This window comes from Rhea pennata, chromosome 9, assembly GCF_028389875.1.
Source record: "Rhea pennata isolate bPtePen1 chromosome 9, bPtePen1.pri, whole genome shotgun sequence".
In the NCBI taxonomy this organism is placed as follows: domain Eukaryota; kingdom Metazoa; phylum Chordata; class Aves; order Rheiformes; family Rheidae; genus Rhea; species Rhea pennata.
Genome location: NC_084671.1, coordinates 6,693,422 through 6,717,193, shown reverse-complemented (window position 1 = coordinate 6,717,193; position 23,772 = coordinate 6,693,422). Strand labels below are relative to the sequence as shown.

Sequence of the window (23,772 nt, the reverse complement as noted above, 5' to 3'; positions counted from 1 at the left end):
GCGGCGGCGCGGGCAAGGGGAGGCCCCGGCCGCGGCCTCCCGGCGGGCGGGGCGGCGCGGCGCGGCGGCTGCGCGGGCGCGGAGGCGGCGCGCTGATAAGGCCGCCGCCGCGGCCGGCCCGCGTGTGGGGGCACCCGGCCGCCGGGGCGGGCACTTCCTCGGCGGCGGCCGTCATGAGGGCCGCCCGGGTGCTGCTGCTGGCGGCGCTGGCCGCCCTGGCCGCCTACTACGTCTACCTGCCGCTGCCCGGCGCCGTGTCGCAGCCCTGGAAGCTGATGCTGCTGGACGCCACCTTCCGCGCCGCGCAGCAGGCGGTAAGGGCGCCGCGGCATCTCCCCCCGCCCCGGGCTCTCCTTCGGCCGCGTCGGCTCCGCGTCCGCAGGCGGGGGCTGTTGAGCAGAGCCCTCCGGCTGCGCGCGGGTCTGTCACCGGCACGCGTGACAGCCCCACCTCGTCCCCGTTTCCTACCGGTGTCTCTGTGGTGGCGTAAAGCAGATCAGAGATCACGGAAACTTCCCGGTCATTGGCCTTAGGTGCGAGCTTTACTGCCTGCCAGGAGAGACGGTTCTCCTGCGAGGGCTCCTCAGGCACCCTCAGGCCTAACTTTGACACTCGGTGCTTAAATCCTCTTTTCCTAACAGCGTGTCACTTGCAGGCTGAAACGCGGATGCGTGTGTCTTACAAATGCACTTTGACTGGGTGAGCCTGTTGGCCGCTCCCGAAAGGAATGAGGTGAATCCGTGAGCCCGTAAGCGGACGCTCGAAGCGCTGGGCGAGGACGTTCCCGCTAGCGTTCCTGGCGCAGTAACCGCGGATGCCGGGAAGCACGAGGAATCTTGCTCTCCCCAGATTGCTTCTCCGCCCGGTTGGACCGAGCACTGGGCTAGACAGAGCATCAGAGCCGCTGGGTGGGTTCTCGTGCTCTGAACATACCTCTGAACCCAAACTGCGGGGCGAAGGAGTAAAACTATGCGCTTGCATGATCTCCCTTCAAGCAGTGACACCTTATGTGTGGTATAAAAATTATGCAGGCATGGCCTATGATAACTTCATTTTTGAATAAAAATTAATTTGGCATTCATTTGCTTTGTGTGGCTAATGAAAGCAGCTGGACTGCAAGCTCCCAGCTCAACCAAATTCATAGACAGTATGGCCAGAAGGGTACTTAGTGTATACTGCCTGCAAAACATCATACTACTTCATCCAGGAACAGAATCAAGTCCATAACCTCTAGCTGAAGGAGACCTATCTTTAGAAAATCATATGACTGTGACTATATATATGTATATTGCTACTGGCTTATGTATGTGTTCTGTTTATGCTGTATGTTAGGGCACAGTCAGATGAACACTGGTGTCTTTACCTTCGGAGGCTGAAGGATATACCCTTTTGGATCTTCTCAAGAAATTGTAATCCCAAGATTAGTTAGCAGAGCAAAGCCTACGTTTGTGGCAGTGTAAGCAGACTGCAAGGTCCACACATCAGTCCCAGCTCCGTGGGACTGGGGGAGCAGCTGGTTAGGGGGAAGTGGGGATTTCTTAGACAGTTGTCTACGTCTCTGGCTTTAGAAATGTAAAATTGCATAATGAGAACAGTTACTAACCAAGTAACAGTCCCTGCCATATGCCTTTTAAAGGAAGGAACAAGTGAGCATTGCACAGAAAAACCATAAAGCTGAGTGGGGCGTTAGGTATCCCAGATTATGAACAGGTAAGCTTTGGGACATGTGTTTCTGGAGAGACAGCCAAGGTGCTTTTTAAGTGTTCAAAAGTCTTTCCACCACTTGGAGGTAGTGCAATGACTGCCATTAAGAGGGAACTGTGTGAACTGAAGCTAGGATTGTAAAAGTTAAGCTGGAGTACTTAGTATGTTAGACAGTTGGGATTTTTTTTGTGTGTGTATGTGTACAATAAAGTGTATATCCTTTTGTAAAGCAAAGCTTCCCCTTTCTTTGGCTACTGGCAAGACCAAATGGCGCAGCATTTCTCTAAATGTGACCACTGAACTTTCCCCTACTTCTGAATTTATTTTCAGCTTGCTATTTATTCCTTTCCTTTGCAGGTGTGAGCGCAGACAGAAGAAATATTTCTGACTAAGTATTTTTATTTTAAAGTCTCTGAAGTGTACCATAATCTTTTCTTCTAAGACTGTGAAACAAACTTCAGATGCCTCATGTATAATTAACTGTCTTTTGCTTATTCTGAAATAGATTCTTAGAAATTTTGAAAGTTAAGCATTACCGTTTCTTGTTAGGGATAATATATTTTCTCAATATATTAATAATGACTATCAATAAAATATACTAAGGCTATGTCTGTCCCAGTCAGTTGCAAAGTATTTTATAAGCTTGGGACTCAGTGCTCAGGCTCAGGGCAAGATACACTTCAAGTGTTTCAAGTGTAATCACATGATTAAAAAGATACCTAACTCCTACAGGATACTTCCTGAAAAGATATTACAAAAGGGGACTGCAGTCATTACCCTAATCTTACTTTGGGGAAGGGGGAGGAACAGAGAGATGAAGAGAGAAAATGTCTTATTTGACATCACCTAAAATACCAGTGGCAAAGCTGAAAACTGATCTTGGTTCTCAGCCTTGTTCCTGTACTCTGCTAACTTTACCATGCTGCCTCAGAATGAAAACTGAAACTGAGATTATGATAATTTAGGTTGGGACTGCACATGTACACATACAGAATTTGGATTCACTGCAATTTGGGCAACTGCAGTAAACTACTCAGGATTATAGGACTGGGTTTAACTATGGTTAAACCATAGGTATTATTTTACTTTGCATCTCTGTCAACAAATATCTAAATACTTAAAACTGCATAGCAAAGAGCAGGGTTAATGTGTGCATTTTTCCTGCCTTTGTCTAATCACTCTCCACCATCAGAGTATAGAGAACAGTATATGCTTATTTAATAAGCCCTTTGTTTTTTAATGCCACTGTCCAGATACTTTCTATTCTGATGCACGGGAAGGAAAAGCTGAATTTTTGGAACAGGGACACCTGTTACAGAGGTTACGGAGGACAAATGAGTTGGCTTAGGGGCCATCAGATAGGCTTATATGGAAGAAGTTAGGCAGCTGTACAGGGCACAAAAGTATCCTTGTATTTCTCGTTATCAGCAAAGCAACTCCTTTCTGCTTCCCAGCTACTCGTTTCCTTTTGGAATGAAATCTAGGGCATGTGACGTGAACAATCAGGATCAGAGAAAACAGTAATTAGTGCTATGTCTAACATTTTAATATATAGTCTATTTACCCATCTATTTTAGGGTGTGTGACTGCCAGACAGATGTAAATCATAGTTGCAGCCAGCCAAGTTGTTTGTATTTTTGCATGCAAGAATATTGGCTTGGAATTGACTTACATTAATCCTCTATAAACTATTAGGTGTGGCAGATAAATCTCACTGAAGTGGCACCTATGCAGAAACTGGGTTGCACTACTCATCTTATTTACAATAGAGACAAAAGTTATTAGTTACCTAGTATAAAAGCTCATCATGAATGAAAAGGTTTATGTACAAAACTTTAGATGTAATCCAGTTTTTGCTTCTAACTGAAACTCTCTGTAAAAGTCTTTTATTTTTTTTAGTTCTAAAGGAAATTAACGTTGCTTAGTGCACTTGTCTTTTGAGTCCTGGAGGAATATCTTTATAGCTCAGTGTGAAAAAGCTCATTTTAACATGCAGTAATGCACATGTATTAAGAAATAGTACCATAAAATAAAAAGAGATTCACCTTTAAACGTGATAAACCATTTGAAATGCAGTCAAAACAAAACATTCTGCATGCAACTAAATGAGGAAATGATCCTGTTTATTTTTAGCCAGTCTCTATTACTGAAAAAGATATTGTAGTTGGCATTTTAGACTCTAATGTTCTAGAAATGCATTTGGCAAAATGATGCCAGCGCTGAAGACAGTGGCACTCAGGAGTACCTACATCTCCTTTTAGAAGAAAGGAAGTTGGTCTCAGTCACCAAGTTTCCAAAGACTTTCCTCATCTGAGTCCTGAGTAGGATATGGCTCAGTCCTGAATATTGCTGTAGGTGAAGGAGAGCGTTAGCTGTTTTGCTTAATTCCCTATCCTGTCTAAGGCTTGGAAGGTCAGTGCAGAGCTGACTTCAGGCTGACTGGCTGGAAAGGCAGCAAAGGAAGCAGCTGATGTGTCCAGCTCGCCTTTAGAGGCGTGCTGCCTTTGTGTAGCAGCTGGATGCAACCTGTTGCAAGAATTTGGTGACTAAAGGTCACAGGTATGTGAAGTAGGACAGTTTATGTGGCAGTTAGGATTGTGCCAGCTATGGGAATCACACGAGGACAGAGACTCCCAAATGTTCTGGGTAGTGTTAGAGATGAATAGAAATCAGCAACAGAAATAATACACTTACAGATTTTTGGTGTTTTTTTTTTCCTAATATAGACTACATGACTGAGTACAAGTCTGTGTAGGAGGTAAGTATAGGGGCAGTGAGCATGTGGCATTCTTTATATAATTATGAGCTGAGAAGCCAATAAAAGAATCCTGATAGAAAAATCTGTCCCCTAGTTTAGGGACAGATACTGATGATTAAAGGTGGTCATACTTGCCTCTCTCCTGGCTAGTCATCTTCTGCCTGGGCCTGTCAGCTCATCCTGCTCCTTTCTGCTTCATGGGCAGCTAAGGTCTTTCAACCTGTTAATGCAGTGAAGTTCACTGATCATGTTTCCCCAGAGATCTCAGTTTTGGAAACAAAAACACCTATCACAAGACTGATGCATAGAAATGCAGTTATTATAAGGAATTGACCCAGACTGAATCATGGTCTGTACTTGTGGCTGCCAGAGGAATTTCAGGGGAAGCTTGGACAGGGCTTCATCTTTATGTTTCGGGTTTTTTTTTTTTTTTTTTTTTTTTTTTTGTAAATTGGTCATCTTTACTTTTTCTGCAGTCCCTTCATAACTTCCCCCTTTTTCTCGTGCTCTCTCTTCCTTTTCATTTTCTTTTATTATTACAGTGCTATCTTTTTGCCACAGAATACCGCTTTCCATCTCCCATGCACGCAAAGACACATACACAAACTACCATTCATGTACATATAAGCAACTGGGGCTGTAGAGCTAAGGAAATATTTTTGGCATGGATATTGCAGAATTCAAAAAGTCTTTCTTTTTTGAAGGGAGCACTTCAAAAGTGCTACATTTGATAGCCTGCAACAGTCCTGTATTGTCTCAGGAATAAACAAATTTAAAAAATGTAAAATCATGAATACCTGTAAAGATCAAAACACTTGCTGCTTGCATGTCATGTCTGGATACAGTTTTTATTATTGACTTAATCAAACCCAGCTGTGGACTGCTGCTGCCAAAAGGGCTGGTCCCATCCTTCTCCCTGCTCACTCTTCCCTTCCTTGAGTCATCGACAGCACAGTAAGCTGGCTGAAGCTTGTTTTTGCTGGGTTCATATTCAGCTGACTCAGGGAGCTGATACTCCAAGGCTTCATGTTTGCTAGTGTCAACAAAAGAAAGGTGTCAGGGAAGCAGGGTCAACAACCGAGGTCAGGCAGGCCTGCCCTTTTGGTGGCAACGCTGTCCTAGATGAGCCTGAGCCAACCATTAAACACATCCTCTGCTGCCAGTAGTCAGATAACAGGGCACAGAAGTGATTTTGCTTCCAAGACCTTTGGACAAGACTGACTCTTTACCAGTAGAAAGTGAAATCCTGATGCCTAATAAATGATAAGATACACAGATTAGATATACTTTCAAAGAATGTGGTTGATATGTGCTTGGCAAAAAAGAAAAAAAAAAAAAAAAAAAAAAAAAGCCTGGATCTAGCAAATACTAGTTCTGTTTCTTTTGTGCCCTGGTGTAAGGACATCTCTTCCTAGGTGTTTTGTGATTCCTGGAAAGGGTGGTCTCGAACCACCTTTTCCATCCTTGGAAAGGGTAGCCCATTATAGAGAGGAAAAGCACGTGATAAACTTGCAGATGGCCACACTGCTCTGCTGTTTAAACAAACAGAGAAAAAAATATCTTGGTAAACAACAGTAACTAGCCTTGAAAGTAAAACATGTCTGATTGCAGGGAACGTGTGGTAATCCTCTCCACAAAGAATGTGAACTGTAGTGGGAGAAAACTAAAATATAATGGCTGTTGCAGCACAGAGTCAGGCTGAAAAATCTCACAAACCCACTGTTTTTCCTGGCACTATTTCTGCAATTGAATCTAAATGGTTATCTTCCCCAAGAACCTCCCAAGGACACACAGAGGACCAGATCTTTAGCTGGGTCAAGTGGTGGCAATCCAATCAATTCAGTGCCAAACTATTAATAGACGTATTGCTCTTCAGATTTTAAAAGTTGGGGCATTTCTTTTTATCTACACATCTTTGCTTTTCTGCTAATATGAAATGTTTGAGAACCTCCACTTTTCAAGCTTGAACTGCGTTTTCCTGTGGGAAGGAACAAAGGGAGAAAAGCATGATCTGAAACACAAAGATACAAACTCTTGTGAATTCATCATTTCTTGGTGGTGGCTGGATACTTTCTGTATTTTTCTTACAGGGAAAGACCTTGCAGTATGAAGAAATAGTATTTAATTTGTAAAGTAGAAAACACTTTAAAAGGTTGGATTCCCACCAAACTATCTCAACAAGGTGACATTACCACAAGCTAAGCAGGAAAGGAAAGTCACTTTTGTAAATTCACCTTGTTCTGGAAGTGCATTCCTCTCCCTGCTCGCATGCAGGTCCATTGTACTTGGCATTCATAAAATTTTTAGGAAAGTGTCAAAGTGTGTCTGTTTCTACATAAAACTGCAGTGCAAACGGGGCTATGTAAGCCTTTTTTATACAGCACCTAACTTTTTTTTTTTTTTTTTTTTTTTTTTTTTTACGTTCAAAGTATTACAGATTAAAGTATTACATACAAGCAACTGGGGCTGCAGAGCTAAGGAAAGATTTTTGGCATGGACATTGCAGAATTCAGAAAGTCGCTCTTTCTTTTTTGAAGGGAGCACTTCAGAATTTCCCTCTGGAGGGTTTTATTTATGGGGGTGCTGTGCCTCTGTTAGAAAACTTTCCTAAGAGAGAGGCTGAAATTTAGCATCAGAAAGTGACTACGGAGAATGATAGTGCAGAAGTATGGCAAAGAAAGTGAAATCAAGAAATAGCTATCCTTAAGAAAAGGTAATATAAACCAGAAAGACTGTAACATTCTTATATCCAAAATGTGAATATATATAATATATGTCACTAAGGAACCTATACCTTGTGCTCTTCAGCAGCACATGGCTTCTGCTCAGGCCTTGCACAGGTCAGACCATGTCCACTCTCTGTTCTTTGTAATGTGGGTGCAGTTAGATCAGTACCCAGATGCCCTCTCTCTCGCTGACATCTTTAATTCATACTAGCAGGTTTGCAATTGTGGTAATAATTTATTTTACATTCCAACTCCATTGCCTTGACCCAGAAAGTTTCACAAAAGGCTTAGCTGATTGCCCAATTCTAGCTTTCCTCAGCAGGACAGAGGTTAACGTTGCAAATGGGAGAAAGACCCCTACTTCTTTTTTAATGGCCATTCTCAACACTAGTCCCAGCAAAAGATCTGCCAAAGGATTGCAATGCCTTCTAAACCATTTAGGGTATGGGACAACATCTCTAAAAGGTTGGAAAAAAATCACTAATTTACTGTGGTTTTTGGATATCGCCTTAGATTCTTTCTGATTCGGCGGGAAAATGCAGGGCAAGCTAATAAGCAAGGACTATATTCCTTTGAAGCCATTCCTGTTTTCCTATTTCTTGGCAGTTACTGAGAACTTGCGTAATCTGGAAGTGGAAAGAATTATACTTTGGGGTAGAATAAGAGAAATGCTTTGCACTTATGATGCCTTCCCCACCACTAGAATTTTAGAGCTCTTTAAATGTTATTAGTACCTCACAGTCATTGCTCCCTTGAGGAAAGTGTTACTCTAATCAATTTAGATAAAAGTAAACTGAGGCAGGCACTGAGTAAGTGAGCACAAGGAATGATGCCATTTGTTTTTGTGTGATCGGGGAAAAATGACTGTGTATCACTGCCCTCTACTGGAAGTGTTCCGAGAAGTTTCCGTAGTGCAACAGTAGAAGCTCCTGGTTAGAATCCTCTCCTTCCAGGGGTGTCTTTCAAGAGGGAAGATCTGAATTCTCCTTCAGCGTTGTCTTGATCCACATAATGCTCGTGATTTGATTTGGTATGACAACAGAGAATCTTTTATGGGCAGGGTTTTGTTTTAATACAAAATTAAACGCATTAGAGGTCTTTGATGATCGTATTCATTTTCTGGTGAATATTCTAAGAATCCATATTCATTTTTCTACAGGCACTGCCTTTTGAAAACTATTGCATTAAACATCAATGCAGTATTGTACGATATGCTCTGAAATAACACAAATCTCCCTTTTTTTTTTCTCCTCTCAGTGCCACCTGATTCACTATATGAGACTCAGCCATCACTTGATAGTTCTGAATTATTTGATTGGTACTTTTGACAAGCTGAAGTCCGTGTCTTCTGAACATATTAACATAACGGATGCTGTTTTTGATGGTGTGGAAGTCAGAGTGTTTGAACCTCCTGCAAAGCAAGATGAAACGCTAAAGCGCAGCGTTGTTTATATCCACGGAGGGGGCTGGGCCTTGGCAAGTGCAAGTATGTGTCTGTCAGTAATTAAATAGAATTCAGGTCTGTTTTCTTCACAGCAGGAGAACCCAAAAGCTGCTTTCTCTGCTAGGGATGACAATTTTGCTAAGATGTATCTGAATTCAGTAGCAACTGTCTCCACTCTGGTAGATCAAATGCAAGGAGGGAGGGGGAAAAAAATCACAGCACATGGTAGAAATGCATATCTCATCAGGATGTGAGCTGTAAAAGGACCAAAAGCGTATTTTCGTTATATCCTGAGAGGGCAAAATAGCTTCTTGTTTCAATTGCTGAGACTCCTGGATGAACGTGCTGTATGGGCCAGTCCCCGTTGTCTACAGTAAGTGCTGTGGTAGTGTGCAAATATCAATCCTTGTTGATCAGAAACCAGTGACGGGGTAGGGTTTTGCCCCATTTTCACATAATAGTTCCCAGAAGAATGTGCTGAAATTGTTCACAATTGCATGTAACAGCACTGCTAATGTTCAGCTCCTAAATAACAGTTATTTGGGAATGCCTGCTGCTGATTACAGAATAGATCAGCAGCATGATGAAGGAAGCTCGTAGAGCTGGGTATCAATCACTCTGTCTGGGCTGCTCCCTTCAGAAACCACTCCAGTCACTTGCAGAAATTACCTTGGAAATGAGTACTACTTATGATAAAATTCACCTAGAAACCACAAACATAATCAGAGAGAGTATTTTATAGCTATAGGCAATAAGATAGCCATTGATCCTTCCCCATTGTATAGAATGAGAAAAGTCTCGAAGAGAAAGGGTATGCGATTCTCATGGCTGTCTCAAGACCACAATCAAAGAGGAGACATACCCATTTTCCTTCCACATTGCTCCTGACACGTTATGAAGCCAGTACAGGACAGATGTATCTGTTTCTCATCTATACAGAAAGAACATTCTGAAATATTTTAAGAACAAAATCCCTATTGATTGGAGTTGAACTATGCATGTATATGCATGGCTCTTAGACTATGATTTAAGTGAGATTAAGGTTCCTAAATATCCTTTAAAATCTGTCCTTCAGGTGCCTTTGGAAATCCCTTTGGAAATCTCTTTGTCCTGTAGCTGCTAAATAGCAATCACGTATTGCTTGTTGACCTCTTCTTCCAGAGGAATTAAGATTGGGGTTTGAGATGGGTTTTCTTGGACCTCCCTAAGGGATGTTTGCTAGAATTCTGCCCTTCATTTATTTACAAATTTCATTTGTTCTGTAACAATCTGCATAAGACTGTAGCTCTGCAAAGAGTTTATATTATTGTGTTTTCTTTGGATGACTAACTCAACTATGTCAGACGCTGTCTTCAGTTCCAAGATGTAAAAGTTGATGGCATAAATGTTACTATGTTACTGCTAAATAATAAATTCTAGGACTGTAGATACTTCAGAAAATGCTTTATGCTGTACTCTATTTGATAGCACCAGGAAACAACGATTAAGTAACTGGAAAGGAATAAACTTAGAGAAAACCAGTCCCCTGATAAATAGGATAACTATGATTAATTGCCCTTTAAATAGGGCAACTCATTTGAATCAAAGCAATTTTGAGTCCAGTGTACATGCTGTAATAAAATGAACAACATGCAGTGACTCATACAATAACAGTATCTGGATACTAATGCCCCCAGGGTCCTGGATAGGTTAAGTTTTACCCAAATGAGAGAATTGTAATAGATGGATGAAATGACATGACCCAAGTCACTGAGAAACAGATGAGAAAGAAAGTATTGAGATTGCAGGACTTTGGGACTTCTCAAGGCATGAATTACATCCCTTCTACTAGAATATGTATCTGGAACTTCATTGCAAGCTGGCCTCATTTACTTTGGTTATATTTGTATGATGTATTTATATTTTCTGAGATTGCTTCCCTGTAACTTTGTGATATACTGACATAAATGGACTCATACGTCATTAACACTATGTCATTTCATTCCAGGAACAAGCCTCTATAATAATCTCTGCAGGATTATGGCCGAGTCTCTCAATGCTGTAGTTGTCTCAGTTGAGTGAGTAATTTAATGTTACTAAGTAATTTTAAGGTATTTAGCTGTAATTTAGTTCTTTTAGCTATTTGCCTTTTTCCCTCATTACTCACTTTTATATAAGGTTTTAACTTGCAAAATAATTTTCTTTACCAATATGATATTTTTATCCTTTTAAAATGACAAAAAATTAGAATGGCATCAAAAGCTAATTTGGATTTCTAATTATTGTAGAGGCTGTATTAGAAGGCAGAAATGTGGAAAAGGAGAGTAGCACTTTAATCAGCTGGATCAATACTAAAATGCAAATCTTAGTGCATCTTTCAAATGTAGCTACATATTAGGAATGCAACTAAAACCTGAGATCACTCAAGTGACTTAAGTTACAATTCTGTAAATGCTTATCAACTTAAACATATATGCACTTGGACATCACATATACCTGAAAGAAGGCTGAACAACATCTGTCTTAATCCCTCCATGCAGCAAGAGGGACTTTTACCCTCCTCAATGGCCACTCCCACTACTGCAAGGTATATTAAATATAAAATACCTCAAGTCTGTCTATAAACCAGAATTTCTAAGTCATATTGAGAAAGGGTCTGCAACATAAAAATTAGCAAGTAATTTTACCACTGCTCATTAACCAGTATATACAGTGGAGTCTAGCAGTTTCCTGCTGTTCTCTCAATCACACACTGTTCCAGTGAATTTAACCTGTGTAATCTAATTTAACCCATGTACTCTACTCAAAAGCAGAGGACAAGAGGTGCCAGACGGCAGAGAAACCAGGACTGCTTTTTTGACTAGCTAAACAATTCTAAGGTAAAAAGAAAAACCTTCTTAGCTAGCTAACTACATTACCTGGATCACTTCAAATTGATTGATACTTTTTTCATCTTTACTGTCAACTTTAATATTTTAATTCACAAAAGCAATCACTTGATACAACTACTCAAGTTTCCCACTTGCATTTGATTACATACCAGCTTCTGTGATCAAATTAAAACTTAATTATATGGAGTTGATGTTTCTACTTCAAAACTCACTCTAATATACTTTAAGGGATAGGTTTTTTTTTTTTTTTTTTTTTTTTTTTTTTTACTTCTTTGTTGTTTATGAGGAGAAACAATAAAAAGTAAAAAGCAGATGTTGGCCATTCCAGACGAACAGTGATCGCTACATTGAAAAGTTCCTTATTACTCCTTTTCTTGTTTATGGCAGTATAATTCTGCCAATTTTTCTGAGTTGTTATTGCTTGTCTCTTCTCCTTTGCCATTATAACTCTCAATCAAGGCTTTTGTACTCAATTAGTAAAGTCTAATTTGATTTCTCATTGGTTTAATTGTACATCTCACTTTCATGATCTGTACACAATCTGTTATGCACTTTCACAAGGAGCTCCCAAAGGCCTGTCTCATATTCCCTTCGAGTTGATGCTATACATAGATGGCTTTCTGAAAGCAGCACAGGTTTAGTTTAAAATACTTGTTATTTAACTTAAGTTTGAAATTTATTTTGCATTTGGAATCCTGTTAGCTTAGATTTCTAAAGTTAAATATTTATACCAGAAAGCTGGATTTTGTTTTGCTTCAGGAATAATGGGAAACAAAATATTTTGACAAAAACTTTCTTCATTTGAACTAAGAAACACTAACCTGTGTAAAGATTTTTCTTCTGTCAAGTTGACAATAAAAAATATTTTGTCAAAACATTGGTTATCAGCCCACAAGCAGAAAATATGTAAAGTCCATTAAGAATATAAAAGCCCACAAAAAGAAAAGTGTGCTTGGCATCATTATGCCCAATAACAATTCTTATGTTACATATGATTCAGTGAATACAAACTCACTTTTCCTGCACTGTTATTCAGAAACTGAAAAAGTCTAGTGAATGGGACTTAGGAGATGTGGTTCTTGGCTACTGGCTGTTCTTGGGCAGACAGTTGGATCTATCTATCTGCAGTCCAGTCTCTCCACCTATGAACTGGGTATATTTCTGCTTGTCTCCTTGATAAAGGAGTGGAGTTATTGAATGTGTTGCATTAGGGCAAATCAATATTACTTCAATTACTGGCTATTGTTCCTTTTTATGGTATATAGGCATACAATCGTTCAGCCTCTACTGAGCGTACATAAAATTTGGGAAACAGAACTGCTTAGGTATATGCTGCCTCAGTTGAAGCTGTTGGGCATATATGAGTTATTCTCATATATGCTGGTTAAGATGGGGATTTGGGATGGAAAACAAGCTGATTGCAATGACTCCTTTGCCAAAGGTATTTTAAATATTCATTTGGTTTTTGTAACATGAAATCCTCTACTGGCAAATCCTAGAAAAGTGCTGCACAATTTTATACTGTGTTATTCGTATCTAGTTGGTTAGTATTAATATTTCAGAATTAGAATGTTGATTATAAGTTTAAGTCTTACACTGGTATTACACATCTCCTATTTGTCCCATAGCATTTATCCTAATGAAATAGCTATTAGTCATTAATATATTTGATAGTATATTAACCCTGATAGAGAGGTATATTTATTGTAATGATTGTTTCTCACCTCTTTTCTTCCTTTGTAGATACAGGCTGGTACCAGAGGTGTGCTTCCCTGAACAGTTCCATGATGCTCTTCGTGCTACCAAGCATTTTTTGCATCCTGATGTCTTAGCTGAATATTCAGTTGACCCAAGTCGTGTTGCAATTTCCGGTGATAGCGCAGGAGGAAATTTGGCTGCTGCTGTTTGTCAGCAGGTAACATACAGTGTCTGATATGTATTACGCTGCAACAGTCCTTAATTCAGCGATGCGTATAGGTTGACAAGTTGTTTGTGCTGCATCATCACCAGGTGATGTGCTAACTTGAGACAAAACTGTAATGCTTGCTATTGAAAGCCAGCATCTAGATATTTTACAGAAGAAAGATGAGTCTGTATGTGAATCAAGCAGCTTTGATTGCAAGTCTTACTGCAAGTATGAGTTGTTATGGGCCAAATTTTAAGTGAGTAGCTAAATGACTTTTTTTTTTAACCTGTTTGCTGGTGAATTCTGTATTTGCCTGAATAAGTAACTAGATTCATAATACATAATTGCATATTTTATCAATTTATTTTCCTATTTTACAGATGCTTGTCTTTGAAAGTATGTTCTTATTTCTTCCAAATACAAATGAAGGACAAAAAAAACGTAATAAACAAAACCAACTCTTCTGTTAAATTGCTTTCCTATAGCATTTTGTAATTTTAAGGAAAGTTCTTTCATGTATCTCTAGTTTAAATGTAATCTCAATTTAATCTAGTAAAGATTTGAAAGGCAGCCTGGGGCAGGTAATAATATTTTCATGGTTCAGTGAAATACTATTATTAGCTTTTTCATATCATCATTAACCATTGGCAATAAGAAAGCTGATGTCATGTGCAGACAACTAATTATCATGACAACCTTGCAATATTGAATTAGGGTGAAAAAATTAATAAGGGACAATTACACTAAAAGTTTCAATCTTGAGGATGGATAAACATGATAGAACCATGTTTTGGAAACAGCATTCATAATTTCTTTGTCTGATGCATAATACTTTTTAAATAAAGGATATTTAATCTTTCCCTGAATCAATCCTATAAGCTAAGAATCTTCGGTCTGAAAGAGAGCAAAACTGGGTATGAAAGATCTAAGAATCTTGTACAGAAGGTGAAGAGAAACAAGTGTTCACTGACTCTTCCATTAAAAGAATTAGGGTGCGTCAAATGTGTAATTGGCAAGTGCAAGTCAAAAACAGACACAAGAAGTCCCTCAGTTGCAAATTGTTAAGCTGGGGAAGTGGGTTAGAGAAATACCACTGTATGCTTTTTCTGTTCTTATACTCTTCCATAAGCATCTGCCACTGATTTCTGTTGGAGACAGGATACTGGCTATGTCCAAAATGGCCATCACTACAGCAGAAGATAAAGGTCAGGTTGCTCGTATTTCAGCCAAAAGAGCAACATCTGCCAGTGGAGTTACATCAGAGCAGAACTTGGCCTAAAATTTGTCAAATGATTGCATGTGTAAAGATCCAGGTTGATACTATAATGTCAGTTTTCTTTATAATCTCAATTCTGATCTATATTCTTCCTGCAGCTTAGCAAAGATGAGCATGTGACCATCAGACCAAAACTGCAGGCCTTAATTTATCCAGTCCTTCAAGCATTTGACTTTAATACACCTTCGTACCAGCAGAATATGAATATGCCCGTTCTTCCTCGTTATGTCATGATAAACTACTGGATAGACTATTTCAATGGTAACTATGACCTGGCTCACTCACTGGTGATCAACAATCACACTGCTCTCGATGTAAGCCAAGCTCTGTCTTTCAGAGGACATCTGAACTGGACATCTCTACTGCCTTCATCATTCAAAAAGAACTACAAGCCTGTAATACAAACTACAGGCAAGGCTGAAATCATCCAGAAGATACCAGCACTGCTTGATGTACGAGCAGTCCCACTGCTTGCAGAAAATGAAACTTTGCAGCTACAACCAAAGACTTACATCCTGACTTGTGAGAATGACGTCCTGAGAGATGATGGTGTGATGTACGCAAAACGACTAGAGAACGCCGGCGTGGAAGTCACGCTTGACCACTTTGATGACTGCTTTCATGGCTGTATGATATTCACGATTTGGCCTACTGATTTCTCTGCAGGAATTCAGACAAGGAACAGCTATATAAAATGGCTAGATGAAAACCTCTGATGAAAGAGTCCCTCTAGAAGACCCAGGGTGTACAGCTGTAGTGTCCATGGTTGCAAAAGAACAAACAAAAAAGTGCACTTTTCCAAATTCTGACTTCATCTGTTCAGCTGCATTTACTGGGGGTTATAAGCCACTAACTACAACATTCACTGGGTTATTGGCCTTGCCCAGCAAAGTATTTTGTGAAATACTTTTTCAAACTTCTGTTGTTTTTTTCCTTTCAGATGATACAAGCTATTGCCAAACATGAACAAACGTAGAGCAAGGAGATCATTCTTAACTGGCTGAGTCTTTAAAGCTTTGATCCCTTAATATGAGGCACAACGGCCATGATTTTCAAATGAGGTGATATAAAGCCAAACGCTTACATCTAAATTTGGATATGTTAAAAAAAATTAGAATTAATTTTCAACAGTGCTGAGCACTTGATGTCAAAGAAAGTGTGAGCACTCTCACCTTTGTCAGCAGAGTCATGCATTTGGATGTTAAGCATGAATTTAGGTGTTGAGCTTTAGGCACATAGACAAAGAGAATTTTAAATAAAAAAAATAGTTCTCACTTCTAGGCAGTTATGATGCTAGACAAGTCTTTTGGCCAAACATGTGATTCAGCTTTGGAATTTGGTCTTTCTTACCTTTTGGTTATTTATATTTTAAATAAGCACAGGACTAAATATATTTTCCAAAACCTATTATAGCATACATATAAATGTTTAGTATGAAAAGTATTATGTGTAGCAGCAAAACCAAAGCTGCTTAAGTGAGCTTCAAAGTTCACCACTTATTTGGCTAAAGAATGTGACTTTGTTTAAAGCATCAGCTTTATGACCTCCTTACAGAAAATACTGAGCATACTAAAAATAATCTGCTGTGTGGTTTGCACTAACATTTGTAATTAATATTGGAAGTTTTTGTTCATTGGCTTTCTTCCGTGTTCGTAGTGTTTAGTTCATTCTATTTCATGCTTCCTGGAAGGAAGCAAGCAAATAGAAGTGGGCTTTAACCTAAAATGAAAATTTAGATCTGAACTTTACAGCTGCACCATGTCTCCTAAGTGCTCAGTAAGATGATCTGGCTATTATGCAGCAAATCTTTGCAGTTTGAACCAGTCTCGAAAATTCAGACAGACAGGACAGGGAAGTGAAACTGCTTATGACAGGATATATTGTCCATGATGTTTACTGCATGCAAAAATGAAGGTTGTGCCAAAAGCCCCGTGTTTCTGGGCAAAGCGGAAAGAATGGCAGTCCCATGATTAAACTAGGAGATTAAACTCACCCTCAGCTTTACCACAGACTTCCTGTAGGACCCCAGGAAAACAGTGTAATCTCCTTGTGCCTCACTTTCTTCTTCTGCAAGAGAGGGAGCAGTCATTTCCTACCTCACAAAGGAGTTGTGAAGATAAATGCACAGACATTAATGAAGCACACTGATACTACAGTAACTGGCCGGCACTGAACAGATCCCTTAGCCTCTGACTTTTCATCATTCTTTAATATCTAGCTCAGAACAACTTGCCCCGTAACAGATGGTGCTGTTAGGCCGCTTATTCTCTTAGGATGTTAATTAATTTCTGGCCTAGCTCATCTGAAAGGACACTAAGGTAGGGCTTTGGGGCTGTTGTGATATCATGATGAAGGCAACTTTGTTGGAGCATTCCTGCGGCAGGGTTCTGAAAAATCCTTTAAAAATGCACTGGTAGATCAAACTGGCTGATGTAATTTAAAATACATATAGAGAAGTCCACTCTCACTGGTAGATAAATAAGAAAATAGCTTTGGTGAATCATTGCTTCCTAGAAATACCAGGATGTTAATATGGTTGTATGCATTAAGAAAGGGTATTAATGAGACAAGGCCTCAATGTAGACTTGCTTGTGCAGGCTAAAACTAATCCCTAAGCATGGGTTCACATGGAGGTCACAAGCAACAGCTTTTTCACCAGTGGCCCTGATTCTTCTTCCATTTAAATCATTTCAAAGGCTCAATGGGATTAGATCAGCTGAAAGACAATTTAAATCAGAACAAGATTTGGCCAAGATATTCAATCAACCTACACTATGGAAGAATTTAAACTCTTCTCTGGATTTAAACCTTCTTTCTTCCCTTCCCCTATAAATGCACCTTCAGTAGATAAAATTTACACTTAAACACCAACCAAAGTTATTGGTTATCCTTTCAAAAGGCGTCTTAAAATATGGGCTGCTCCAAAGCTCATATCGCATGGGAACAGTTCCATTTACCTGGCTTTAAACCATGACTTCTAGGGTCAAAAAGTACTTTTACACTGACTTGTAACAGTAGACTTCTTGCTGGTTTGCCCACATAAAGAATAAAACAACGACCCCCCCAAAAAAATGTAATTTATATGCACCTGCAGTCATTACAAGATAGTAGTAATTGTAGTACTGAGGAAGAGAAACCCAAGTGGTTAATATTACTCTCAATGCTATAATAATAAAGTTTTCCTGAGAGCTGCCTGCAAAGCTTTAGATCAGGATTTGTTTATGGCTAAGTTATAAATATCTGCTATGAAACTATAATATAATTATTGCTATGTGTGTTTTTTTTTTTTTTTTTTAATGAAATGAAATGGAGAGGTGGGATATATATTCCCAGCATTGGCTGTAAATTTCCTTCATGCACTGAAGCACATTAAAGTCTTGGCACAAGAAGTGGTAGTAAGTATATAAACTGGGTTGAATGTATATGCTGTCATCACTGGTTTGAAGTGACACCGAAGATGGCAGCAGAACTTGGATGAGATGTTACAGTACAAACTTGTTTATCAAAATGTCTGGACTACTTTTATCATGCAGCTATATGATTTAAGTAAACGATAGCTGGGAAGATGTGTGACAGTCTATAATATAAGAAAGGAGGTCTGAATTACAGCTATAAAAAGACCTTGTTCTATATAGCAGCAAAAGACACTTGTTTAAAATTCAGTGTAAACCTTGAAGTAAGCCTTAGTCATATTCTCTTGGTTACTCCTACTTTTCCTTGTTCTCTTCTGTGCATGCAGTCCCAGTGACCGAAGTTCAAAGTTTATCATTATTTTTCCAGCTGAACTGCTGTAAGCTCTCAGAAACAGAGCGCTGACCCAACTGAGAGCTCAGTTTGGCCTGACAGGCTTTGTTACACAAATCCGCTATCTGCTAGGAAAAGATTAGGATTAATGCATGTTACAGTCCCTCAGTTTGTTCTTCCTTTCCTTTTTATAAATGATCCTCATTCAAAGTCCCACTTTAAAATCCCCTCCATTAAACTTCTGAAGTGTTTACTTGGACACACCTAGCACCTTCATTCCTTAGTGATTTTCAAAAGGAGTTTAGGGCACTTAACACACTGTAGGATCAGCTCAAATACCTGTGACAGAGAATGTTTCCCATGTGCATATTTACCTTAAAAAGATGTTTTCTAGAAGATGCTCAATAATTCATCTGTTTATTTTTGGTTAAATCAGTAAGTATGAGAACTACCTTTTGACAATAGCTTGCTTTCTTTCCTCCTACGATTAGACTTCATCCATCCATAGCAAAAATATCTTGTTCTTGATGGCCTTTAAAGCAAATAAAAGTTCACATAAAAGAACCAATAGTCATTTGAATCCTGCTTTCACAGATCTGGGAAATACATTAGTAGTTCCCCAGTGATTTGGCCAATATTTGCTGAACTAAATGAATTTTTTGATTGTCTAGCTTGGAGCCTCTTTGGGGATGGGTGTTCAGCATCTGCGGCATCTCAGACCATTTTAAAGATGTTTCATGGTGCATAAAAAAATCATTCATAACTTGAAATGCCTAGCCTTCATCTATGTAGTTGAAAAATTACATCCTTACCTAAAGCAGGAAAGCCATTGTGGGTTTTAAGACCTAAAAAAAAAAAAAAACTTCAAAAATTTGTTTTGTAATGTTTGGGCCTCTTTATGTTTTTCTAATTAGGTGCATTGTGGGTACACGTTTTAATCTCTTACTAAACTTTATTAAAAACTTCCAATTAAAAAAACAAAATTAATCTAGTGTAAACCTTTTAAGCGGCTATGATCCACGAGTAATGATGTTGTTAAAATCCCAACTGGTTTAATGTTCTCTTATTTATGGAGACGCTCAAGAACCCAAAGTAAAACATACTTACGTGAATACATTCAGTATCTTACACATGACTGGTTTTTGCTTCTTTCTCAATGCAGGGGAAAGATCTTCTAAGATCTAATGAGCAAGTGTTATGTAAGTGCGCTAAACAAAACAAAGAACAAATAAAGTGAAATATATCCATGAACTTTTTTTTTCTTTTTGCAGGACCACTTTTTTTTTTTTTCTTTTTTTTTTTTTTTGGGGGGGGGGGGAGGGGGATGTTCAACATGGTGCTTCCGATTTGAAATGGAGTTTTCACTTAGCAGAGGTCAATGTAGCACAACATTGTCCCAGGAGACCTCAGAGTTCCTAAAGAAATGATGAATCAAAGCCAAAGAGTTTGTTTTCAAAGCAGGAAACCTTGCCTGTGGTCAGTGTTCTGTTGGGATGATCACCTCTTCTATGATTTCTGTGAAATGATTAAATTAATTACATTTTGTTTGTGTTGGATAATGATCTATAAACACACTAGTGCTGTTCCCTCTCTCAGGATAGGCAGCAGATCTTGAGTTCTCCGCTCTGATCTGTAAATTGAGAGGGGTTTTTTTTAGCATGTTTATAGATTTTTTTCAGTAAGTTTTAGATGGCTGAAATCCTAGTTGCATTTTCATTTGCATTTACCTCCCTTCCGTATTATTTCTTTATTTGTGAAGTCTTAACCTTTTTTTTTTTTCCCCCAGGCGCTCTCAGTTTTTAATGGTGACGGTCATTAGTTAGTGGCAGGGCTGATGCGCCGCGCGGTGCAGCTGAGCGTACGCTACCCTCCTGCCCCTGCAGCGAGCGGGAACACACTGCCGCCCGCGCCGCACTTGCACAAGCCCGCAGCAGGCACCCAAGGGTTACCAAAGCGCCTCGCACAAAATACTCACAGGCACCTGCACACTGTAGTAGATGAATATGTGGTGCAACTTAATTTGGGCATTGACACAGTTTGCAAATAAACAGTTGGGGGGGGAAAAAAAAGTTTTCTATAGTTGGAACTTTGTATTGTCCTGAACTGCTTCAGTCTGAAAACCTGACCACGGGTATGTGCAGACTTAAAGATCCTGGTGTAATTAAATCATCGTGCAGCCCCAGGAGCGGCATAAATTTTCTGCTTGCTTTTAGTTATGTTTTCTTCTGGCATTAGACCAGTGGCATTTCTCTCTTTCATAAAAGTTGTTTAAATAGTGGGCAGCACATCACTCACATCTCTTAAGAGTAAGTTTTACCCCTAATATAAACGATGTAAAATTAATAATTTTTCACTGTGATTTCCTGCAGTGTTTTAAAGTGTTTGGCAGCTCTTCAAGAAGAAGAGAGGGAGAATAATAAAAAAGAAACTCTACAGTGGTTCCCCTAAAACTGTTTTTCCAGAAGCTTATATTTTTAATAAATCTTTCTGGCTTTATATAAACAGTAGAAAATTAAATATTTCCATCGTGACCACTTGTTCTTTTCTGAGGCATAATTTCTACAAACCACAGCACTTCCAAGCATAAGAGAGTAGAGGGATACAGGAGAAGAAAGGTTTGTTAGGAGAGAAAGACCATATATATTATATCAAGAGTTTTAAAACAGTAATAATAATTGGGATAATATAAAATTATGTCACCCATAAACACCGTGACCATATGTGGTCACACGTGCAGTATACTCAGTGCAATTGAGATGTGGACTTCAGACCACAGTGAGGGGGAAAAAGGGAAGTTTTCTACCATCAATCCAGTAATTTTATTGCAATTCAATTTTAGTCTCAGGCTTTCAAATAAAAAAAAATAAATGCACAAAATTGCCAGCAGGGGGGAGCATTTAAAACAAAGACTGACTTGAAAAAAGATCCAGCCTGTTTCTAAAAAGACAATATAAAAATGAAAGCATTATGATGGAGCCGCATCAAAACATCTGTGTCAGCTCAGTCCCTGACTCATGAATTCATGCTCGGACAAAGCATAACAATTCAGGCTAATCTGAGATTAGTCAGCTAGTCGCTGTTGGCTGGGGTTTTCCAGCCTGGTCAGGGTGTGGGCATTGAACTGGGGCTCGCTTTCGTTTGCTGAGGGCATCTGCACATGTTTCTACTCTGCTGCTGAGCAGGTCCCTCCTGGAGAGTTATGGCCATCCCTGCCCTATTGGCCCTTTATGGTGGCCACAGGCAACTCGGGAACTAAAAAGTGACTTTCGCAAGGCCCCGGGCACCTTCCTGCTGCACGGGAGGAGGAGGAGGTTTTCGCCAGCGCCCGCCCGGCGAGGCCATCCTGCACGGGCCGCTCACAGCCCATGGAAAGCAGCCGCATTTGCACAGTCTAAGGTTGAAGTTTGGGTCACTTTGGACACAGATGAGTCACCTTTAATGGTTTTTGCATCCTGCCCCGTTGTCTGCTCTAGTTCCTTCATCCTTGCAATACAAATGTGATTTGGGCTGTGAAAACACTGGAAAGGAAGAAAAGCGCTGCAAAGAAACAGCTGTATCTACTTTGGGTTTGGTTTTTGTTTTGTTTTTCCTAAAAGCTGTAAAACCACGCTGAAAAGCATGCAAAAGCAGGACACAGAAAAGCCCTCCCCGCCCCCGGACATCACGGGGAGCCGCCGCCGCGAGGGCTCAGAGGCTGTGCCCAGCATCCCGGCAGCCCGCATCAGGGCACAGACAACTTCTGCCTTCCCATTCTGCATCTCCACTGCTTCTGCAGAAGGGGCACAAACCTCACCAGGCTGCCAAAATATCGCCCCAGCGCATCTAAACCCCAGCTTTCGTCCACAGCGTGAACACAGAGGGAGGGCAGGCAGCTTTTGCTGCCGCACCGTCGTTGCAATGATCGGAGAAAGCAGCTGCTTCGTTCAGGCCCCCGTGCAATCTGCAGCACGCTGCGTATTTCTATCTAACAGTTAAACCACACGGCGCTTAGCACACGTCCAGGGCGTCTTGAGAAACCTCCCCGGCTGAAAACTGGCTCTCACGTACCTGCAGTCCGGGGCGATTACGGGACGTGCGCTGAGGAGGTGACTAATGCGGGGCTGAACTGCGTGGAAATAACAGCCCCGCTCCTTGCTCTCACTTTCAATCCTCCATGCGAAAGGCATTGAAACTTTCTGAAAAAAAAAAAAAAAAAAAAAAAAAAACAAGTTTAGGCTCAGTGATTTCGTTACCTCTGTTCTCTGCCTCTCTCTGCTTTTGGCTGTGCCCTCCTGTGTCTTGCCCACGGTAGAGAGACTCTGTTGTAAGATCTGGAGTCACTGGAGTTAGGATATAGCTTCATCTTCAATGAGGTGGGCACAAATCCTTGCGTACGAAATGCACGCTTTGCCCTTATTATAAAATTATATATCCACATATGTACATATACACATGCATATATATTTGGTGCGGTAGTGCAAAACTAGGACCACTTCATTAAGGATTACAGATTAACTCTAGGTTTATAATGTTCCTTTTACTCAGAGTGAAACGATGCTATGGGCAGGAATTTGGGCACAGTGTCGCATTCTGCTTTCTGGGCTGCTGAACTTCTCGCCTGACTCAAGTTTCCATGGGAGTGTCTGAGTTTAAGTAAAATCTAAAAAAACTGTGTTAACCCGTCACTTTGAGGCAGACATGCATGTTTACTGACATCGCCCTCTGATGCCACCGCTTTGGGCCTTTACCTCAAGATGTAAATTCTAGCTTTAAATCGCGTTTCAGTGTCACGTGCACACGCGGCTTTATCCCGAGCGGAGATCGCTCTGCGCTCCTGCGCCCCGCGGGAGCGGTTCGGGCATTCAGCCCGCCCGGCCGGCGCGGCTGGACGCTTTCCCTCCCGCAAGGGGGGCAGAGCCTCGTCTGCTAAACCCCCGCCACGTAAGGACAGGGGACGGCGGCCGCTCGCAGGGAGCGCAGATGGGGATCACCAGCCCGGGGCACGCGTCCCGGCGGGGCTCCCTCGCCCGGCCCCGCGGGAAGGGCTGGGGCAGCAAACCCGGACAACACCCGGCTGCACTCGTTTTACTTAAAATTTACTTCACACATGATTTCTACAGCCCGCCCCAGGGCTTTTCCGAGAGCTGACACACCTGAGCAGCTCACCTGAGCACGAGCACGCAGCGTTAAAACCCTCGCCTGCGTAAGGCTGTGTCCTGGTGAGGTCTGGGAATCCATAAGACTCCTTCGGGGTGGGTTGTATACAGTTTTGCCCGCAGAGTTGTAGCCAACTCATCTAATGCACTAGGTGAAGGCCCCTCGGACACCAGAGCAAGGAAATGCAACCAAGAGGCTAGACACGAAG

The 23,772-nt window shown here is 40.6% G+C and overlaps 1 protein-coding gene across 2 annotated transcripts; it reads left to right on the top strand.

Moving 5' to 3' along the window:
* Positions 1 to 117: 117 nt before the first annotated feature.
* On the top strand, positions 118 to 19,679 carry NCEH1 (neutral cholesterol ester hydrolase 1). 2 transcript variants are annotated; one of them, XM_062582500.1, is made up of 5 exons: positions 118 to 314; positions 8,446 to 8,674; positions 10,620 to 10,689; positions 13,246 to 13,417; positions 14,783 to 19,679. In XM_062582500.1, the coding sequence occupies exons 1-5, from the start codon at positions 174 to 176 to the stop codon at positions 15,398 to 15,400; spliced, it is 1,230 nt and encodes a 409-aa protein (XP_062438484.1). In that variant the 5' UTR covers positions 118 to 173; the 3' UTR covers positions 15,401 to 19,679. The 2 variants fall into 2 exon arrangements, with proteins under 2 accessions (XP_062438484.1, XP_062438485.1); XM_062582501.1 differs by lacking the exon at positions 118 to 314 and adding an exon at positions 748 to 908.
* The last annotated feature ends 4,093 nt before the right edge of the window (positions 19,680 to 23,772 follow it).